Source organism: Corvus cornix, chromosome 15 (genome assembly GCF_000738735.6).
Source record: "Corvus cornix cornix isolate S_Up_H32 chromosome 15, ASM73873v5, whole genome shotgun sequence".
Taxonomy (NCBI): Eukaryota; Metazoa; Chordata; class Aves; order Passeriformes; family Corvidae; genus Corvus; species Corvus cornix.
Window position 1 is genome coordinate 4,413,012 of NC_046345.1, and position 21,539 is coordinate 4,434,550.

General features: G+C 51.8%; 1 protein-coding gene across 3 annotated transcripts; it reads left to right on the plus strand.

The window, feature by feature from the left end:
- Positions 1–63: 63 nt before the first annotated feature.
- Positions 64–21,163, plus strand: UBE3B (ubiquitin protein ligase E3B). Of its 3 annotated transcripts, none has more exons than XM_039560784.1 (28): positions 64–152; positions 835–917; positions 1,346–1,549; positions 1,927–2,047; positions 2,840–2,899; positions 3,245–3,349; positions 3,440–3,536; positions 4,203–4,288; positions 4,973–5,055; positions 5,593–5,698; positions 6,341–6,461; positions 7,076–7,253; positions 7,629–7,798; positions 8,505–8,672; positions 9,421–9,592; positions 10,165–10,283; positions 10,882–10,996; positions 11,349–11,448; positions 11,871–11,990; positions 12,307–12,483; positions 12,571–12,681; positions 13,472–13,609; positions 13,776–13,841; positions 15,193–15,251; positions 16,795–16,977; positions 17,448–17,559; positions 17,844–17,936; positions 18,560–21,163. In XM_039560784.1, exons 3-28 carry the CDS (start codon positions 1,389–1,391, stop codon positions 18,749–18,751), a joined length of 3,213 nt encoding a protein of 1,070 aa, XP_039416718.1. In that variant the 5' UTR covers positions 64–152; positions 835–917; positions 1,346–1,388; the 3' UTR covers positions 18,752–21,163. The 3 variants fall into 3 exon arrangements, with proteins under 3 accessions (XP_039416718.1, XP_039416717.1, XP_039416719.1); XM_039560783.1 differs by lacking the exon at positions 64–152 and adding an exon at positions 263–333; XM_039560785.1 differs by lacking the exons at positions 64–152; positions 16,795–16,977; positions 17,448–17,559; positions 17,844–17,936; positions 18,560–21,163 and adding exons at positions 263–333; positions 15,460–15,894.
- Positions 21,164–21,539: the final 376 nt, after the last annotated feature.

Consider the following 21,539-nt stretch of genomic DNA (forward strand, 5'->3'; position numbering starts at 1 on the left):
CAAACCCGTCCGATGGCCCGCGGGGCCCCCCAGCCGCTGCCGCGCTGCGCTGCCGCCTCACGGGTTTGGTACGGCCCGGTTTGGTCCGGCTCGGCCCGACCTTCCCGGTATCAGCGGGAGGTCGGGCCGGCTGTTCTCCCTGCGCCGAGCCGGTGAGCGGGCGGGCGGAACGGCAGCGGCGGGGCGGGTTGGCGGCCGGACGCGGAGCGCGGACACGAGTGCGAGGAGGGGGCTGCGGCCGCGGCCTGGGCGGGGGAACCGGGAGGGACCGGGGGGTTCCGGGGCCGCTCGGCCCGGCCCGGCCCGGCCGGCCCGGTGTCCGCCGGGACGAGGGTGAGCGCCTGGGGGCTGCGGAGAGGCTGCCGGCAGCCCCTAGGCCCGGGGGGGTGAGCCGCGCGGTGGGAGCCTGGGCCCGGGGGGGCTGGGAGTGGGACCGGGGGTCTGTGAGAGGGGCTGAGGGGGCTGTGAGAGGGGCTGAGGGGGCTCTGTGGCTGCTTTGCTCGTGGCTTAGGCGAGTCCCGGGAGGTGCAGCCCAGCTGGAGGGCTGTGGGTGGCTCTCAGGTCCTGCCCGCCCTACTCGGGGATGGCACCTGCTCCGGTCCCGGGGACCCCGGAGCGCTTTGTCCCTCCGTGTTGTCACACATGGAGTTATCCCTCCCCCCCAGCTGCCTGTGCTGGTGACCGCCGCCGAGCCGCGGTGCTGCTTCTTCCTTCCCCTTACCGTTTTCCTTGCGGGTGCAGCGAGGGGTCAGTGGGGTTCAAGGGACTTGGAACTGCAGAGGGAAGGTGTGAATCCCCAGATCAGCCAAGCAGGGAATGTGCTTGTTCATGCAGGAGCTGCCCCAAGCCTCGGGATGGGGATCACGTGCGTGTGTAAATGAGCATCACACGCTTCCCCTGAAGAAGTCACCCCTCAGGTGAGTTCCTTGTTACTATTTATAAAGCTCTGGTTGACTCTGGGTGTTTTATCTGCTGAGTGGCAACAAATCAGTGCCCCTTGTGCCCTTTGCCTCCTGGCCCTGGCCGGGGAGTTGTTCTTATCTGTCTCCAAGGAAAGAGCAGAGGCTGGAGAGGGGAGGTGGAGTGCAGGAAGTGGAGCACAATGTCAAAACCACTGATTTGTTTATTTTTCCGCTTAAAATCTCCCAGCCTGCAGCAGGCTGTGGGCTGTGCTGGAAGGATTCCCTCTCAGCGTTTTTGTGTCCCTGCTGCAGCCCCGTGACAGTCACTGGGGTTTTTTTTTATTCCCACTTTTCCCTCTGCTGTCGGATTCTCCCTTCCCCTGCAGGCAGACAAGAACTGCCCTTCCCTGGGTGTTTTCTCCACTCTGCTCCCGGTTTTCCAGGTGTTTGCTGCAAGGATCCTTTGCTCCCTGAGAGGTTCCAGCCATGTTCAGTGCCAGCCAGTCGTCCAGGGCTCAGTTCCTGGACAAGGCCCGGCAGGCGCGGGAGGAGCGGCGGGAGCTCAAGGAGAGGGAGAGAGCTGCAGTCCAGCTCCAGGCTCTGGTCAGGAGGTTCCTGTGTCGATGCCGCCTGCAGAGGGAGATCAGGTGTGTGGGATTCATGGAGTCGTGGAATGGGTGGGCTTGGAAGGGACCTTAAAGCTCATCTCATTCCAAACCTCTGCTAAGGGCAGGGGCACCTCCCACTAGCCCAGGTTGTCCAAGCCTCGTCCAACTTGGCCTTGGGCACTTCCAGCCACAACTTCTCACAGCTGCTTCTTCTTCCACCCTCACAGGGAAGGATTTTTTCCCAATATCCCATCTAACCCTGTCCTGTGTCAGTTTGAGTCCATTCCCCCTTTTCCTGTCATTCCAGACCCTTGTAAAAAGTTTCTCTCCATCTTCCTCGTGGACCCCTTCAGGGAGGGAATTCTGCCTTTGCTCCATGATTGCTTTTTGACTCCTTGTTTTTCCCTCTTTGGTAGGAGAGAGGTGGAGGATTTCTTTGGGACAAATGAATGTGGCTCAAGTAAGAGAAGTGCCCTGTCTGTGTTCAGAATTGCCAGGAAGCTGCTGTTTGTGTTCAATCCCAAGGAGGACAAGGAGGTGAGGACACTACCCTGAAATCCTGCTCTGCTCTTGGGGACAGGTTAAATATGTTTAGTTCCTTACCCAGTGATCTTGGAGGTTCCTGCAATATATTCTGCTTTCAGCAATGCTCTCTCTGTATCCTGGCCCCTCCTGAAGGGATCTCCCTGTAGGAATGAAACAGAAGAAGCCTTGACTTTTTCAGGAGTGGTTCTGTATTTGGGGCATCCTTTAATGGATGCTTTTCCTGGTGACTGTGCCAGCTGCAGGAGCTGAGCAGTGCCTGGGGATTTTGGCACACCCCAGTGCCCCAGGCAGCTACTCTGGGGCAGCTGCCAGGGATCTGTGCTGGCACAGGGAAGGCTGTTTGTATCCCAGCAGCTTTTCTCACCATGCCCTGAACTCGTGGGTTCAGAGTGAAGCCCTGAAATGATGATCTTTGCCCTGGGAAACTGTGAGGGCTGACTGGAAGGAAATCAGTTGGAAAATGGGAAGCTGTGTTCCAATGGCAGCAGCAATGGGGGGTTTTTTAATCTCTGTCCCATGGATATCTGTGCTCAAATGCAGTTTCCTGTGAGTACAGCATCCAGAAACATCCCTGTGTTCCCAAGGAGGGAATTCTGCACAGCAGCAGCAGCGTGACGTGATGTGCTCCCAGGGAAGGAGCCCCTGGGATTCCTGTAGGGAATGTGTTGGGAACATTTGCTGTTTGGGACAGGGATCTTGCTCCCTCTGCTGAGCTGTTCCTCGTGCTTTTCTGGAACAGCCCTTCCTGTAGTTAGAACTAATCCCACCTTTGGATTTTCCCAGAGGTTTGAAAAGCTGTGCCGTTGTATCCTGAACAGCATGGATGTGGAGAATGAGCCCAAGGTCAGCAGGGGGGGTTGGTTTGGAGTGGGCAGGGGTTGGTGGTTATTTTTAACTCTCTGTGTGGGGATTTACCTTGGTAAGAAGTAATTTTTAGCTTTCAGAAGCCCCTGAGCACTGTGGAGATTTCACAGGGAAAGTCTGGACAAGTCCTTTAGTATTTCTGGGATATTTCTACTCTGTAGAGCCACGGGAGTTAAAGGACACTTGATTTCTGGGGTGGGTGATGTGCTTTGACCAGGGAAGTTGGGGAGAGAAGCATCTTGGTCCCACTGCTGGCTTCAGTTCCCAAACTCTGCCCAGCAGCAGCACAAACCCTGATCCCTCTGTGTATCCACCCTCCCTCAGGTGTGGTACGTGTCACTGGCACTCTCCAAGGACCTCACACTCCTCTGGATCAAGCAGATCAAAGACATCCTGTGGTTTTGCTGTGAGTTCCTCAAGCAGCTCAAGGTAAGGACTATTTTTGTGTTTTCTCTCCCTGCATTTAGCAGGTGGCACAAGGCTCAGTGGATTTGTTAACCCTGCTGTTTGTCATCCCAGCCTGATATCCTGCAGGACTCCAGGCTGGTGAACTTGCACCTCACAATGCTGGTCACCTTCACAGACACTTCCACCTGGAAAATCCTCCGGGGAAAAGGTTGGTGCATCCAAGTGTTTAAGTCACTGAGTTGGGACTTGGTGTTCAAATCTACTGAATATTGCCCTGGCACAAGTTCCCACAGAAGCTGTGGCTGCTCCATCCCTGGAAGTGTCCAAGGTTGGACGGGGCTTGGAGCTGCCTGGGATAGTGGAAGGTGTCCCTGCCCATGGAATGGGGTGGAGTGGGGTGATCCTTAACATTCCTTCCAACCCAAACCATTCCGGGATTCAGGGATTCTGTTTCTGCACCTTGGTTGCCACAAAGATTCATTCTGCTCCTGCTTTTGCACAAAGCAAGGCTTCCCTTGGGATTAAGCTGTTCCCCTTGGGATTAGGCTGTTTCCCTTAGGACACCAACAGTTGTTACAGCATTTTTGTAATATTCCAGAACCTCCCACACAAGAAACATTCAGAGGATAAGGCAATGTGCTCTCAGCTCTGGGGTTTTGTAGGAAATAGATGTAGAAAAGGCAGACAAGTATTAGGAGGAAACGAGACCCTTAAAGCCTAAACAAGACAGTGTGAAATGCTGCCAAAATGATGGGTTTGTGTAGAAGGACGAGGATTTGTGCCAGGAAGGCTTGTGCAGTGACAAACCTTCGTGTGGGGGAGTCAGAGTGGGGCTGTGGTGCTGTTGGGGTGACGTCAGTGCTTTAACCCAAAGGTGAAACCCTGAGACCTGCCATGAACCACATCTGTGCCAACATCATGGGCCACCTGAACCAGAAGGGCTTCTACTCCGTGCTGCAGGTCAGTCTGAGCTGCCACAGTCCTGGCTTTACCCAAAGCAGCCCCTGCCCTGCCTGTGCCCCTCTCCTGAGCAGCTCTTTGGATCCGTGCTGGGGTCTCAGGGAGGAGCTGCCGGTGATTTGGGTATGATTGTATTTTCTCTCAAGCAAAGTCAAGTGTCTCAAGTTTCTCCAGTAAAGCAGAGTATTCCCACCTGAGACCAAATCCACCCTTCCCCTTCTGTCACTGCTGCTGAGCCCGAATCCTGCTTATTCACCTCATCATGAGAAGCACAGGGCCAAGTCCTAAATAATTCTCCCAAACTTTGCAGCTGCCACATTGTAGGGGTTGGGTTTGTTTGCTGCTCTGCTGGGGAAAGGAACTGATGTAATGAATCTTTTAAATAAGAATTACATTACCAAACTCCGAGCCTTGCCTGTTAATTTTTAAAGCCTGTGAGCACAGGTTCTAGGGAAATAAGTCCTTCAGAGTGTCTGATTTCATTGCAGTTTCTCTCTTCTGCCATTATGAACCTGAAGCCCTTCTAGTTCTGCCAAATAACTTGTAAGAACTGGATTTTAGGCTGCTCTGATGTTCTTTTTCTCTGCATTAAATAAACTTCGTGTCTTTCAGGAGTAATAGTATTTTTTTTTTTTTCTGAGTACTACAGGGTTTTTATATTTTGATTCTTTTTTTTGGTTCCAGATTTTGCTAACTAATGGCTTGGCAAGATCCAGACCTTCCCTGTCCAAAGGCTCCTTAACTGCCATCTTCTCGCTTGCCTTGCGGTGAGTCAGCTGCAGCTGCCTGGGGGGATTTGCAGCCAAACTTGTCTTTTTTTGTGTTTTGTTGGTTTTTTTTAGGACTTCTCATTCTTTCAGTGTTTTTGTGCCACTGAGAATATCACCCTGAGGAAAGAAGTTGCTTTAGGCAAATGGCTCGCTTTGCTGTCGTCCTTTTTCAGATCAGAGTGGCTTTAAGTCAGGAATTAGTATGAGCTTAAACTTGAGGATGCAGTTCAGTTCAGGGTGAGCTTGCTCTGAGAACAGAAGTGTGAGTGGATGATCTTTTCCCTGGGATGCTTCAAAGCCAGGTTGGAAAGGGCTTGGAGCAACCTGGTCTGGTGGAAGGTGTCCCCTGCCCATGGCAGGGGGGTGGGATGGGATGAGCTGAGCTTTAAGTTCCCTTCCAAGCCAACCCATTCCATGTGTGTGTGGTTCTTGCTGAGGGAATTCCCAGGATCCAGTTCTGGATGGCTCAGTTGGAGGCTGTGTTGCTTTCCCAGGTCAGGTTGAGCTCTGAAGTGTCTCTCTCTCTCTCTGTAGCCCTGTGGTTGCTGCACAGTTCTCAGACAATCTGCTGAGGTCCTTCCTGATCCATGTCATGTCTGTGCCTGCTATAATGACTCACCTTGCTACTCTCACCCCTGAGGTAAGTGGCTGATCTCAGAGGACCAGCAATCTGCTGATTATCACACCAGGACACTTATTATTCCATTTTATCAGCTCTTGGAACAGAGCTTTGGCATTTCTCTCTTTGCCAGTTTCACCTCTCTGTTGTGAAAGCCTTACACATACTCTGGATTTCTAATGCAGAAGTGATTAACACCAGTGGGATGATGGGCTGAACTGCCCTAAAATACCTAAATAAATAAATAATAAAGGCATATATCACCCACAGCTTGAATTTTTCATGTCCTTGCTCTTCCATTTCCGTAACCATAGACAGAGCCAAAGCCAGAATCACCCTGTTGGGTGGCAGAGGCTCTGTGGGGTACCCACTAATCCAATTCAATCTGCTTGGTGCAGACAGGCAGGTTTTGTGCCAAACAGACAAATGCTGTGTTCTTGCAGACAGAGCATTGCAAAGGTCTGGCTCCAGCTCCAGCATGACCTGTTCACCTGCCAGGGGTTTCATTTCCCAGCCCAGCTCCGTGTCAAACACTCCGTGGGGCAACAGCCTCAACTTGCTGCTTTATTTGGGAAGAAAAGCCAATGCCAAGTGCTGCTGGCAGATCAGGTGTGGGAATGTGGTGCTTCCCAGCCTCACTGGCACTTCCATCCTGTCTTCCAGCGCCTGGCAGTGATCGAATCCCACGAGCTCTTCCGGAAGTTCATCCTGTTTCTGAGCCGAGAATCCCAGTGCCGGGATGTCTGCGTGTGCCTGGAGGGCAGTCACACTCTCTGCTTGCTGGGTGAGCACCTCCAACACTTCTGTTGAGTTTGGAAAACAGTCTGGAGTCAGATCTTCTTTCTCCATGGGGCAGAGCTGCCTCCAACTCATCATTTTTAATTGTTATTTCGATAACAATTTATTTTCTAAATAATAACTGAGATGTATTTGGGGACGTTACAAGCGAGGTTTAAGACATTTGCAAAGGGAGGAAGGGCCAGAGATTTGCTCTTGTATCCATGTCATGCTGAACTGTGAAGCATCATCTCTGCCAGCTTTTCACTTGGACTCTGAGCAAGCCTTGGAGTGTGGCAGACTTGGATCTCCCTCCCCTAACTGGCCCTAAATGCTGCTGAAATATTTAAATTCACATTTCTGCAGAAGTAACAAGGTGACCGGTTGGAGCTCTGGGATAACCATGGATTGGAGCTTTTAGGAGTTTGTAGAAGGTGTTGGTGGGGAGGTGGCCAAAAGGACATGTCACCTCAGGGGTTGATGTGTGCTGGAAATGGCTTCCTGCTCGGAGATCATTACTGACACAAATCCCTGGGACTGGGAAAGGATTCACTTCACTGTAACCCGTGTCCCGCAGCATTTGTTCCTCCTTAAGCCTTGCTGTGCTGGTCCTTCCTCCAGGCAATCTGGTGTTCCTGGGCTTCCTGAATGACCAGGTGCTGGAGGAGGAGACAGCTCATTTTGTGGGGGTGCTCATCCACATGCTCTCCTACTGCCAGAAGTACGTGTCCCAGAAGAAATCCAACCTCACCCACTGGCACCCTGTGCTGGGATGGTTCTCACAGACTGTGGATTATGGGTGAGTGGGAAGGACCTCAGTGGGGAGAGATGATGAAGCCTCTCCTTTTAATTTTTAAATTTTTTTATATGTTGCAAAGTGTTTTATGTTTCGAGACGAGCAGTGGGAATGATTCCTCAGATATTTCGGGTTCTAGCTGCACAATAAACTGTAGCATTCCTACACAGACTATTCCATGGGGAAACTCATGGAGTGCAGTTAAACTGGTGACCAGTGGCCATACTGGTACACTGACACCATCAGCTCTTCCTGTGAGCACCATCTGTAGGGTGGGTGCATATTCCCATTTGGATTATGAGCTAAATGGATCAGTAGCACTGCCTGGTGTTTTATTCCAAGCTGCCTTCTAAGCTGCCCTCCTGCCCTGTCTTCCAGGCTGAACGAGTCCATGCCCCTGCTGACCAAGCAGCTGCAGCACCTCTGGGGAGTCCACATGATCCGTATCCTCTTCAGTGATGTGCTCAGCAAGAAACTGCTGGAAAATCAGGAGATAGCTCAGCTGCCAGCACAGCCAGTCTCCCCCCAGAACAGCCTTCCTATGAAAAGTCAGTTCTGGAGGGTTGTGGGGCTTTTTTGTCTCTGTGTGTGTGTGTGTTTACATGGATCTCTCTCCCACACTCTCAGGGTTTTGACTTTTCCACTTACGCCAAAAGCTTTGAATAGTTACTTGCAGCAGCTGCTGCTGCTTAGGTGGGGATGTGATCTCTCCTATTTGTAATTCCTCCTTGGAATGCTTCTGTGACCTGGGGCAAGTCTCTTTCTTTGGTGCTGGGAAAATATTTGCTTATTTTAGCAGTTTTTCATCATTTTCTCAAGTAGCTGAAGTGCTTTTGGCAAAACTTAGAACTTCCAAGAGAAGATGGAAGCTCAGCTTCCCATGTGGAAAGCAAGGTGAAGCTGGCTCTTGCACCTGTGAGGTGTGGTGGTTCCTGCAGAAGAGGATTTGGGATGAGATAACTGTAAATCTGGTATTTTCTAGCTGTTGCCTATAACACTGGATCCTGTAGTCATTATTTGCTGCTGTCAGGACCATGGATCATGAGTGGTTTGGGTTGGAAGGGAACTTAAAGTCCATCTGAGGCCAGGGCAGGGACACCTTCCACTATCCCAGATTGCTCCAACCTGGCCTTGGACACTTCCAGAGATGGCTCAACCTGTGCCAGGGCCTCCCCACCCCCACAGGGAAGGATTCCTTCCCAATATCCCATCTAATGCTGCCCTCTGGCACTCCTCCTGTGTTTCTGCCACCAGACCTGTTCAAGAGAGCTTTCCAGAAGTCGGCCTCAGTCCGGAACATCCTGAAGCCGGTGGGAGGGAAGCGCGTGGACTCTGCCGAGGTGCAGAAGGTTTGCAGCATCTGTGTCCTGTACCAAACCACCCTGACCACCCTCACCCAGATCCGCCTGCAGATCCTCACAGGTCAGGGCACCTCTGTGCTGCTCAAATCCTTCCCAGTGGAGAGAACAAAAGAGATTTTCTTATTTCTGTTGATTTGTTGGGAGTTTTATCACTGCCAACAGGTTATTGACTGGCTGGGGAAGGCTTGTTCCATCCTGAGTCATCCGTGGGATCAATAATGTTCAGCACCACTTGATCAAGCACAAACTCTCCAGAATACAAATTAAAGCAAGTTTTCCTCTCATGAAACCTTGCTTACTCCCTCTCAACCTTCAGCCTGAGTCAGTGTTTTTTGGGGAGCCTGGCAATATTAGTCTTGCTCCGGTGGGAACACTGAATGCTTTCAAACATCTTGAGAACAAACTGCCTGTCTTGGGAAGGGGTGAGGAGGAGATCTGCACTGTTTTGGTAGAGCAGGGAGTGAGTCCAGAGCTTTGGGTGCTTTGTGGTGACCATGGGTGCAGCCTGGTTGTGTTCTCATCCCTAAGGTGAGTGTGGGATCACAGGAATTCATTCTTTTCTAAAGCTGCAAAAGAATTTGGGGGGAAACCTTTAAGATGTGCAAACAATGCCTCATTAAAAGCTGCGGTGTTTTTGCTTTCCTGGTGATTGTCCATCTCCTGTTAGTGCAGACAGGCCTGGGAGCCACATGGGATGCTCATGTTCCTCTTCTGCTTTGCAAAAGGCTCTTTCAGCTTCAAGTCTCACCTGTCTGAGCTTTCACAAGCAGCAGAATGAGCTTTACTGAGTGCATTTTATATTTTCCTAGGTCTCACTTACCTGGATGATCTGCTGCCCAAATTATGGGCTTTCATCTGTGAGCTGGGACCACAGGGGGGGTTAAAACTCTTCTTGGAGTGTTTGAACAACGACACAGAGGAATCCAAGAGGCTGCTGGCCATGTTGATGCTCTTCTGTGACTGCTCCCGTCACCTCATCACGTAGGTAGCACATGGATGGGGATCCCTGGGTTTGGGACATGGAGCTGTTGTGTTCCTTCAGGTTCAAGAGAAACATTTAAGGTTTTATGTCGTTTCATGAAGATAAGTAAGCAGGGTAAAGCTTTTGGGGTTGAGTCCAGAGAAATAAAGGGCTTCCAAAGGACTTTTCCCCCTCAGCTGTGTGCTGCTTCCAGCTGGTAACAAAACTGGGTGGGAGGAAAAGAAACAACACAAAAGATGGGAAAAGGGGGTGGAAGAATTTGCCCTTGCTGGTCAGTAGAGACAGTTCTCTCAGCTTGAATGAGGCAAAAATTTTCTTGGGAATAGAAAAGGTCCTTTTAAGGCTGAAACACTGACTTTGCTTGTATCTCAGCCTCTCATACCATCTTCTGTTAGGATCTGCTCTCAATCAAGATCCATAAATAAGGTTTGGTTGTTTATGATTTTAGATCCTCATGGGTGTCAGTTGTCATAGAAATAAGAGCTGCTGCTAAAGGATTATGTGCCTTTATGAAAATTTCAGCAGGGAATTAAATTTACACTCGTGCATTTGCATTTGTTTGCTCTGACAGGATTCTGGATGACATCGAGGTCTACGAAGAGCAGATTTCATTCAAACTGGAAGAGCTGGTGACCATCTCCTCTTTCCTGAATTCCTTTGTGTTTAAGATGATCTGGGATGGAATTGTAGGTGAGTGCTTTTAGTAGCTTGAGTTGATGTTACTGTTAGAACCTTAATTTTGGAATTTGAAGCTTCTGCTAATTATTCCTTGGCACAAAAAGCACTACAATGTGGGAATATGTCCCAGTCTTTTGATGTCCAGATGCCACGATCATGCTTGGTGCCAAATCCAGCGCACTTCCCTATTTCCAGTAAGGATTTGTGTAACAGACATGATGGGCAGAGATGGTTTTTGGCAGAGATGAGGTTTGCAAGGCTGGGCCATGTGTTGGACAAGAGCAGGGCAGTGCTGTGACCAGGCAGAGCAGCTTGCTCGGGTCTCTATAGAATCTGCTGTGGATCTCTCTGCTGGTATAATTTGGGTACAGCTCAACTCTCTGGTAATGAGCTGAGATAGTCCAGTTCTGATGTGAAATGAGATGGCTTTGATCAGCTCTGTTTGAAGAAGAGACTCTCTGTCTTCCCAGAGGCACAGAATCCTTCCCTCTGGAGGCCGTGTGGGTCAGGAAAACACCCCAGTGCTGCTACTGTGGGGAGGATGATCAAAGTGTGGCTCCTGCTGGTGCCAAGGGTGCCTGGACTTTGCTGCCTTGTTCCTTTTGTGCAGAGAATGCCCGAGGGGAGACCCTGGAGCTGTTCCACTCTGTCCATGGCTGGCTCATGGTGCTGTACGAGCGGGATTGTCGCCGGCGCTTCGCTCCCGAGGATCACTGGCTGCGCAAGTGAGTGGCCCAGGGCAGGAATCCTGGGCAGCTCCGGCTTTGTCCCACTGCTCCACATGCTCTGGGGAGCCTGGTTTGGGATTCCTTAGTGACATTCTACCTGTGGGATCGAGGTGGGAACTGCTGCCTGTGTTTGCAGTTAAGGACACCCCTGGTGTTGTGCTTTTTTCCGTGGTGGGAGGTTTAGGTGGTGCTTTGAAAACTGACTCAGCACCCAAAAGCTTGGGTGTTCCTGGCCCTTTTTACCTTGTTAGTGTGTACACTGGGCACTTCAGTCATCTTTGGAAGCATTACCAGCAGTTCCCTCTCCCACACCTCAGGGATCTCTGAATCTCTGCCTTTCTTTGTCAAGGGACCTCAAACCCAGCGTGCTCTTCCAGGAGTTGGACAAGGACAAGAAACGAGCCCAGCTGCTGCTGCAGTACATCCCACACGTCATTCCCCATAAGAACGTGAGTGGGGTGGGGGTAGAGGATGGAGGCTGGGAATCAGTGGCCTGGGTGGCCTGGGGTGGGAGGGACACGTGTCTGGAGCATTTTGTGACACGGAGCTTCTTTTGAAATGCCAGCTGAATAATTCACCCTCACCTTCCCCAGTAGATTTCCTCTAAATGTCTTGATTTCTGTCATTGAGAGAGAGCTGATTTGTGTCCTCACCCCTTCCCAGTGTATTTCTTTCAAATCTCTTGATCTCTGTGTTGAGACAGAACTGATTTGTGTGTGCAGCTGCGTGGGGTGAGTGGGTGACAGTGGCACCAGGGCGTAGCTGGGATCAGGACAGCCAGCAGCACTTCTGCGTGTCTGGAGCCTCCCAAATCCCTTCTGCACTGCAGGATCCCTGTGGATTGAGACTTGCATTTGTTTTCTTCTTGCAGAGGGTGCTGCTCTTCCGGAACATGGTCACAAAGGAGAAGGAGAAGCTGGGGCTGGTGGAGACGAGCTCGGCATCCCCTCACGTCACACACATCACCATCCGCCGCTCCCGCATGCTGGAGGTGAGGGACACGAGCCAGCCCCCAGGGCAGCACCCTGGCCTGACAAAAACAGGGCAGGGGGGTGTGTTTTTACTTTCTCTGTGGGTGTTGAGGGACCCACTCCCAGAGCTGACATTCCAGGAGAATGCTGGACCCTTGTTCAGCTCAGGCTGCTGCAAACCTGGAATTCTGACTTGGAAAATGCTGGGTTTTTGAGCTCAAGGCTCAATGACAAATGCAGATTTCTGTGTACCTTTGTCCTGTCTCTGCTGGATCTCTGGGTGGGTGTTTCACGTCTCCCTCTGGGAATGTTCTCTGGATTTTCTGCTCTGTGTAGGATGGATACGAGCAGCTCCGGCAGCTTTCCCAGAACGCCATGAAGGGAGTGATCAGGGTGAAGTTTGTCAATGATCTGGGGGTTGATGAGGCTGGTATTGATCAAGATGGAGTCTTCAAAGAGTTCCTGGAAGAGATCATTAAAAAGGTGTTTGACCCTGCACTGAATCTGTTCAAGGTAGGACACAGGTGCCATCTGAGGTGACCCTGTGCAGGCAGAGCCATTCTGGCTCACTGGGCTCTTATCTCTTATCTCTTTGTGCAGACCACCAGTGGTGATGAGAGGCTGTATCCATCCCCAACATCCTACATCCATGAGAACTACCTGCAGCTCTTTGAGTTCGTGGGGAAGATGCTTGGGAAGGCTGTGTATGAGGTGAGCCAGAAGCACCAGGCTGGGATAGTGTCAGTGATGGGACCTTTGAGAGCATCTGTCCTGCTTGGGGGGCTGTTAGTGAAGAGAGGAGTTTGGAAAAATGGCTTGGATAAAGATCCTGATAGTGGAACAGGCTGGGATTTCTTCAGGCATGTATTAAAAAAAATCTTGGAGGTAAAACCTGGGACATGCCTGACTTATTCCTTGTGGTGCTGGGGGACACCAGCCTGGTTTTTTGGTGTTACACCTTACAAACATCCACTTGTGGATACCTTAAAGGGACATGAGGCAAAGAGGAGACTGGAATGACAGAATGACTCCCTGATAGAATGGTTTGGGTTGAAAGAGAACTTTCTAGTCCAATCCACTTCCCACTGGCAGGGACACCTTCCACTCTCCCAGGTTGCTCCAAGCCCCATCCAACCTGGCCTTGGACCCTTCCAGGGATCCAGGGGCAGCCACAGCTTCTCTGGGCACCCTGTGCCAGGGCCTCCCCACCCTCCCAGGGAAGGATTTTTTCCATGTATCTCACTAAATTTCCCCTCTTTCAGTTCAAACCACATAAGGCAGTTCTTTTAAAGGACACATGGAGCTCCCCAGGTGCCTTTTCACACCTGCCTTACTAATGAATGGATTTTAACAGGATGTGGGGTTTGTGGCTGATTTTGGTGCCTTGCAAAGTGCTCTTTGCACTTGTTCCCCATCACAAGATCTGCCTTGCAGGTAGCCAAAGATGCCACAACCACGAGTGTGTGGCAGGGCCTTACCTGTGTGTTCTTCTTGTCCCTAGGGAATAGTTGTGGATGTACCATTTGCTTCCTTCTTTCTGAGTCAGCTCCTCGGGCACCACCACAGTGTCTTCTACAGCTCCGTGGATGAACTGCCCTCCTTGGACTCGGAGTTCTATAAAAATCTCACTTCAATTAAGGTTTGAGCAGTAATTTTCCTGTCATTCACCCTCCTGATTGCTGCCTCTTGTTAGAAACTGCCTTTGAGTATTGCTTTAAAAACCCCTGGGAGTAACTGGTGGTTCTGCTGCTGAACCCTGACCTTTTTTTCTTTTTTTTTTTTCCCTTCTCCCTGTTGTTCTGCAGCGTTATGATGGTGATATCAGTGACCTGGGCTTGACACTGTCCTATGATGAAGATGTGATGGGTCAGGTAGGTTTTTATTCAGTGATTTGTTGGGCTTATCTCTGCTTTGTCCCAAACACCCTCTTCATGTTCCCACAGAAGGCTGGCTCGGCTTCTCTGCACTCAGCTGTGGACTCAGTATTTACCTATGGGCAGAGAACAGCTTTTTCCACAAGGAAAGGTTCCCCTCTGACCCTTAATTTTTCTGCTGCCAGGGTTGAAAAAGTGTTTGATGCTTCCCCTTCATAAGTGGTGTTCCCCTGTTAAAAGAAGAACCTGTGAGTAGGGAGAAATTCCTTTTCTTCCCACATGGGTACTTCTGTCAGGGAACCTCCAAGTGTGTCAGGAGGTCTCTTGGCCTAGAGAAGGAAAAGCTGTTTGTCAGTCCCTTAGGAAGACTTGGAGGTACTTGGTTGCACTTGAGCCCTGTGAAGTTTTGTGTGCAGAGCTGGAAAATCTGGAGAGATAAGATAAAAATGCCTTTTGCTGGCAGTGTCATGCTGCAGATTGCACGGGGAGCCATGGAGGACACCTGCTGCTGCCTCAGGATTGCTGAGGTTTCAGCTTGGAGGGTTCCTCCCTGCGAAAAATAAAGGTAGGAGTAGGATAAGGAGCCCAGCAATGAGACACTGAAGGCTGTGGTTCACGGAGGTTAAAAATAACCCAGGCACTCCTGTTTTCCCAGTGCTTTGGTGGTGCTGAAGGAGCCAGCTGGGGTCACCCTGACTGAGCTGTGTGTCCCTATAGCCACAGCCATGTCACAGCTCAGCTCATTCCCTGTGCTGGGCTCCCTTCTGACCTTGGAATTCACCTGGAGCCGAGGCACAGAGGCCTCTGTAATGTGGCAATGAGGATGTGCTGCCTCAGCTTGGGCAAAGATGAGTCGAGACTCTGCAGGCAGCAGCTGGAGGGCCCTGTCCTGTCCCTGAGCTGGAGGAGATCACCAGGAGATCCTTCCTGCCTGGAGGCACAGAGCTCCAGGAGCTCCTGCGTGAGACCTGTGGATCAGCCGCCTTTGGGTTGTGCTGATAACACTGAGCTTGCTCAGCCTCTGGATTCTGGGATTGTGACAGTCCCCCAGGGCTCTTGGAATTGATTTGTGTGTGCTTCAGCAGTGATGGATCAGACTGCAGAGGAGGCTTCCTGGGAGAAGGGCTGGCTCCACTGGTGGGAGAGCTGGAGTTCCTACTGTTCAATTACTCTGTTAATAGTTAAGTGAAACTGGTTCAAGGCAGAAGCAGGATTATTACTTAAATTTTAAATCCTGCTGTTTTATTGTAAAAATAAATGTTTTATGGGGAGGTAACAGCTTAGCGTGACATTTCCTTCCATTGTGGTTGCAGGCATTAATTAGCAATCCAATCATTTCTTCCCTCAGCTGGTTTGCCATGAACTTGTTCCTGGAGGGAAGACCATTCCCGTTACCAATGAAAATAAGTAAGTACAGCAATTAGATTTTTAAGGTCACTACTGCAAAATACTTCATTCTGGTTCCTTGGTCTTGCATCTGGAATGAATTGAGATAGATTGGAGGAGAAGGAGCACATAAATATCTTAATAGAATTTGCTGGTTACAGTTCATCGGCAGAAATTATATTAAATTTGATTTGCAAAATAAAAATTGACAATTTGCTTCTTGAAACAGCACTTCTGAGGTCAAAGGCACCCAGTCAGGGAGATTCTGCAGGATTTAATGATGGTGATGGATACAGACAGATGGATTCAAAGCAATTCAGGCACACAGTCGTGAACACAGAGGGCACAGATGCTCAAAGACACCTTGGAGCAGACAGATCTCCTCAGAATGATAACATGTGGCAGTTGTATAAAGCACCGTGTTCCGAGCAGACAGTGCTGAATTCAAATGTACTCGACAGTCGTTCTTTAGAGCCAGGAAATCAGAGGAGACACCGAGCCCCGGGGCTGTTTTCACAGATAACCGGCTTTTAGATCGTTATCAGAAATGTCAACTCCGGAGCCTGCAAACCAACCCCACCTTTTTGTTCCTTTTTTTTCTTCTTCTTCTTTTTCTTCTTCTTCCCTATCCCCTTCAGTGCTCATAAAAGCAGGATGAAATATCTGTTAAGCAAGTGTGTGTTTGAACTGGTGAGCTGGGGGTTGTTCTTTTCTTCCTGACAAATGGAAGCTGGATCCCACCTGGATCCGTGCTCTGCAGTCTGATGTTCCCAGGCTTTTCCCTTCTCCAGCTCTGACCAGGGCATTTGCATTTGAAAGGATCTTCCCCTGGCCTGTCTCGAGTGAGCTCAGGGAGAAAGTTGAAAGCCCTGGATGTTGCTCTAGTCATTTACAGCAGAAATGTGAAGCTTTTGCACCCAAATTGGGAGTTGGGAGGGAGAAGAGGTGTTGGGAAGCTGGAAACAGCTCTGCCTGGGGATGCTGGGATGACCTTGCCCAAAACCCAGGCAGTGGGATTGTGGTGGGGTCTGTGTGGGAGCTGCTGAAGAAGAATCAGCAAGTTCAGGTGTTTTTCCTGGAGGTGAGAAGAGGAAGAGCCTCCTTCTAACAAAAAGTTCACCTCTCCCACATCCTGCAGGAAGGTGGGAATCTGCTCCATGGTTTTGGTGTGGTATTTGTCCAGCCATGGGGCAGCAGAGTGCAGTGAGCTGTTGGTCAGACCTAGAGGAAAGTCTGCCTGGAGAGCTGAGCTGTTAAAAGGAGTTGGAGCTGTGTCCAGCCAAGGTTGATCAACGGTTTATTAAAGCAAATTAATCTGCTGTCCTGAGCTGGGCAGGAGCTCTGCAAAATGAGCAGAGTCCCAGAGAGGGGAAAGGGGCAAAATCTGGGCAGGAAAACATCATCTGCTTCAATAAAGAGCAGGGCCTGGAGGAGAAAGTATAACCCTGTCCAGGCTGTCCCAGTCCTTTTGGGGCTGGAGAAGCACACCAGGGACAGTTCAGTGGTGGGTGGTGGGTACCCCTGACTGCTCCATGTCCCCCGTGCCACCTGCCCTGTCCCACAGGATCAGCTACATCCACCTGATGGCCCATTTCCGGATGCACACCCAGATCAAGAGCCAGACTGCAGCTCTCATCAGCGGCTTCAGGTCCATCATCAAGCCCGAGTGGATCCGGATGTTTTCCGCGCCGGAGCTGCAGCGCCTCATCTCCGGGGACAACGCCGAGATCGACCTCGAGGACCTGAAGTAAGTGACAGCTGGGGCTGCTGGGCCTCCCTCAGCTGGCCTGGGAGCTGAGGCCTTCCTTTGCAGAGCTCCTGGGAGGTGGCAGGACAATGACTTGTCCATGACTTCTGCTGCTCCTACTTGGAACGTGAGGAGCAGATGGGAACAGAGCTTTGGAATGGGTTCCTTAAGGCTCATTTGGGACGGGTCCTTTCTTCCGTTGGTTCCTGGGAGCAGAATTTCTCTCTGCTTTTCCCTTTCCTCTGATCAAGTGCCCAGGTAGTGCTGGGGGCTCAGTGTCAGCAGAGAACCCTGACCCGTGACAGATGTTGGACAGGGCTTGGAGTGACCTGGGCTACTGGAATTTGTCCCTGCAACAAGATGAGCTTTAAGATCCCTTCCAACCCAAACCATCCCACCCAAGTGATCCTCCCAGCACTTGTGCCCCTCCTGCTGCAGTGCCAGGCCTCTCAGAGCCTTTCCCTCCCCAGGAAGCACACGGTGTACTACGGGGGCTTCCATGGCAGTCACCGCGTCATCATCTGGCTCTGGGACATCCTGGCCAACGACTTCAGCCCTGAGGAGAGAGCCATGTTCCTCAAGGTGAGATCCTGCTGGGATCTGGGGTGGTGGGGCCAGGGCTGTTCTCCAGTTACCTGGGTACTCTTTGAAAGGGCACCAGAATTCCTGACACCTGGAGGTGCCCAGCAGAGCTCTGTGAAAGCTCTGGTGTCACCACGAATGTCCCTGCAGAGGTGGCACTCCCCAAAGGCTGTCAGACACACACTGGGGGGTGCTCAGTGCCAGCCCCAGCAGTGCTGGGACTGTGTCACTGTGTGGCTTTCCTGCCCTTGCTGCTCCCATTGTCACCATCTGGCACTTTCCAGTTTGTCACCAGCTGCTCCAGGCCTCCACTTCTGGGCTTTGCCTACCTCAAGCCTCCTTTCTCCATCCGCTGTGTGGAAGTGTCTGATGATCAGGTAGGTGTCCTCCTCTCAGGGCTTGGGAATTCCTGCCTGGCTTCCTCCCATCCATCTGACCTGGAAACCCTTAACGTGGGAACATGAGATGTTAGGATTAGGCATCAGGGAGAAATTCTTCCCTGTGAGGCTGGTGAGGCCCAGGGTGCCCAGAGAAGCTGTGGTTGTCCCATCCCTAGAAATGTCCAGTGCCAGGTTGGATGGGGTTTGGAGCAACCTGGGCTAGTGGAAGGTGTCCTTGCACATGGCAGGGGGTGGAACAGGATGAGTTTTAATGTCCCTTCCAACCCAAACCAGTCTAGGATTCTACACCTGAAAACAACCCCACCCCAATAGGATGCTCATGGCTGCACACACACACACAGCAGCTCCAGGTTCTTCCTGCCTGGATTCCCTGGGTTCCTCCAGGGTTGTGTTTTCTCCTTGACATCTCCCTGTGTCCCTGCACACCCTGCCCGTGTCAGGCATTGAGTTACAAGCAGAGCTCCTTGGGGAGGGTGGGGAAAACTAAGCTCTGGGCTTTGGCTCTCCCTCTTCCCAGTGCCACGTTTTTCCTTGGCACCTCTGCCCCGTGCCCCTGTGCCAGGAGTGCAGAGGGAGGTGCCAGCTCTGTGCCCTTGCAGGACACGGGGGACACCCTGGGCAGCGTTCTGCGTGGCTTCTTCACCATCCGCAAGAAGGAGCCGGGCGGGCGCCTCCCGACCTCCTCCACGTGTTTCAACCTCCTCAAGCTCCCCAACTACAGCAAGAAGAGCATCCTGCGGGAGAAGCTGCGCTACGCCATCAGCATGAACACCGGCTTCGAGCTGTCCTAGGCACGGCCTGGACTCGGGATGGGGCTTGGAGCTGCTGCTGGAAGGGGAGCCCTTCCCACGTGGAGCCCGGAGCAGCTCCGTGGGAGCCGACTGCTCGCTCGAGGCCTGGACAGGCAGCTGGTAGTGGAGGTTCACAGGGATCCAGGGAAGAGCTGCTGGGCTCAGGGCTGGCTTTTCTTAGGCACGGCTCCAGGCCGGAGGAGGGGATGGGCCTGACCCCAAACCCTTTCACTTGACACCCACGGAAATCGTCCTTAAAAGCAAACCCCGGGGGAGCACGGAAGGAACGTTCCAAGTGCCACTCAGATTAGTGACAGTCAGACCCCCAGCAGGCTGGGCAGGCCGGGCAGCTGCTGCCGTGCCAGTGCTGCTTTTTCCTTTCCCAGGAGCTGGGCTGGCTGGAAGTGAGTCTGGGAAGCTGCACAAAGGCAGAGGGATGACAGAGCCCACAAGGAGATGACGGCGTTGGAAGTGCCCTGATGGGCACTGCTCACTCAGGACAGGGGGATTCCAGGCGTCCCTGCCCCTGCAGGGTCCTTGGTGTGTCTTGGAGAAGGAATCCCAGGGAAGCAGCAGGTTAAACAGGAGCAGATGGACCCTGTGGCTCTTGGGAAGGTTTTGGGATGCTGGAGGTTAAGGGCTGGAGCAGCAGGAGTGGGCTCAGCCAGCTGTGCCTCTGCCAGGCTCCTGTCAGACCCAGGCCTTGGGACAGAAAGGGTCATGTCTCAATTTCTCAGGAGCAGGGAAGGTTTCATTTTCCTTGGTTTTCAGAGGACAGGAGCTGGCACATGCTCGGGCTCCCCAGCCCAGTGCTCATGTGGGGCAGGTTCCTCTGTGGAACAGGGGGAATGTGTCAAGTCCTCTGGAAACCTCCACTGACAAAATCCCTCTGGGATGGAAGTTTCACTTTCTTAGGGAGTTGTTTGGACCCAGGGCAGGGCCTCTGTGTAAGAGCCACATTTGCTGTGGTGCCAAACTCTTTCTTTTGGTCGCTTTGTCTCTTTCTGGCCTTATTTCTGTGAGCTGCTGTTTGCCTGGAGCAGGCAGCTTTTGCAGAGGGAGTGACTTGGGAAGGTGTGGATCCTTCCTGCCATTTCTGAGACACTCATAAAGTGTCTCTGCAGCTTCCCACCTTTGGTCCCTCGAGCTGCTGCGAGTCCTGCCCTGCCCCAGGCTGGAGAGAGGAGGAGACTGGGCTGTCCTGGTCCTGCTGGGATTCTGGCACAGAGGAGAGCCATGGCATTGCCCTCTTGGGGACAGGGTTAAAAGCCAGTCACCTCCTCCTCTTCACCTCACAGGTAAAACAAGCTCCTGCATAGGCTGTTGGCTTCTGCCCAGGGTTTTCTTTCCCTCTTTCTCCCCCTGTGGCACTGGGGATCCTCATTCCCCTCCCTGGCCATATCCCACCTCTCCTGCTGCCGTGCCTGGTCCGTCCCACAGGATTCCTGTCCCCAGGTGAGCTCAGCAGAGCACAGGTCTCCACACCCTGGGCTCTGGAAGAACCCCCTTAACCACAATATTCCACATTTCCAAGGGGTTGGAAAACCCTCGGCACTGAGCAGCAGCAAGATGGCCTTGGCTTCATCCTCCTCCTGTCGTGCTTCAGATGGGTTTCAGAGAAAGAACCCTTTTATGAGAACCAATGCCTGGAAATGCATCTGGAAAGCAACGTCAGGATCCTTTTTCTCTGTCAAATCAGTGAGATTAAACAGGAGTGATGGGAAGTGTTGGTGCAGACAGGAATGTCTGCATCCAGAGGGTTCAGGCCACTGGGCTGTGAGTCAGAGAAATTAAAGATGATAGTAAATTTCTTTTTTTCTTTTTTATACGTAGAACATGTTGGCATTAACCAGTTGGTGACTGCGTAGTTGGGAGGTTTAGGCACTGCCTTGGACCTCTCAGAGTTTAAATACCACCTGAGATCTCCTTTTTCCTTCTAGGAAGCGCAGTGTGTCTGACTAGAGCACAATGAGCATTCGGTGACATGAGTTGTTGAACACTGAGATAAAATCCTTGCTCCCCGTTTCCCTTTGTTCCTCAGGAGTACAATTCCTAGAAAATATCTTACTGCAGACTTAGCTTGGTCCCTCCAAACCTGGAGATGTTGCACTACAGACACTGCTCCCCTGCTGGAGCTGGTGTGGAAAATGTGATAAATGTCTGGGAAATTCCCGGTGGATGCAGGCGAGGATTCCTGTGGAGGGACTGATTCCTGTGTCCCAGGGAGGCTGTAACACACCTGAGCAGGTGTGTCAGTCCCTGCCTGCTCCGTGGATCCTGCCCAGGGATGGTTTTGCCACGGGAAATTCATGAGGATCTTTTCTATCCAAGCCTCGCTGCCGTGGAGACCTTGGTTCCATCCCTGTGTGTGTCTGACCTGCAGAGAAAATAAAGCTGGGATGAGTTCAGGTGGTTGGGTGTCTCCTGGTCCTTTCCTAGGGCAGGGAATGTGCTGGTGGGATGCTCCTGGCAGAGCAGAGCTGGGCCTTGGGACCCTGGCACCTCTCAGAGCACACCTGCCCTTTGCTGAGGCCCTGGCACATGTTCCCAGAGAAGCTGTGGCTGCCCCATCCCTGGAAGTGTCCAAGGCCAGGCTGGACAGGGCTTGGAGCAACCTGGGATAGTGGAAGGTGTCCCTGCCCAGGGCAGAGGCTTGGAACTGGGTAAAATTTAAGTTCCCTTCCAACCCAAACCAGTCTGGGGTTCCGTGAGTCTCTGCGAGGCTGGGCATGGAGCCTGCTGCTCCCATGGGAATTCCTGTTGCCAGGCTGGTTCCTGGTGCTTGTGC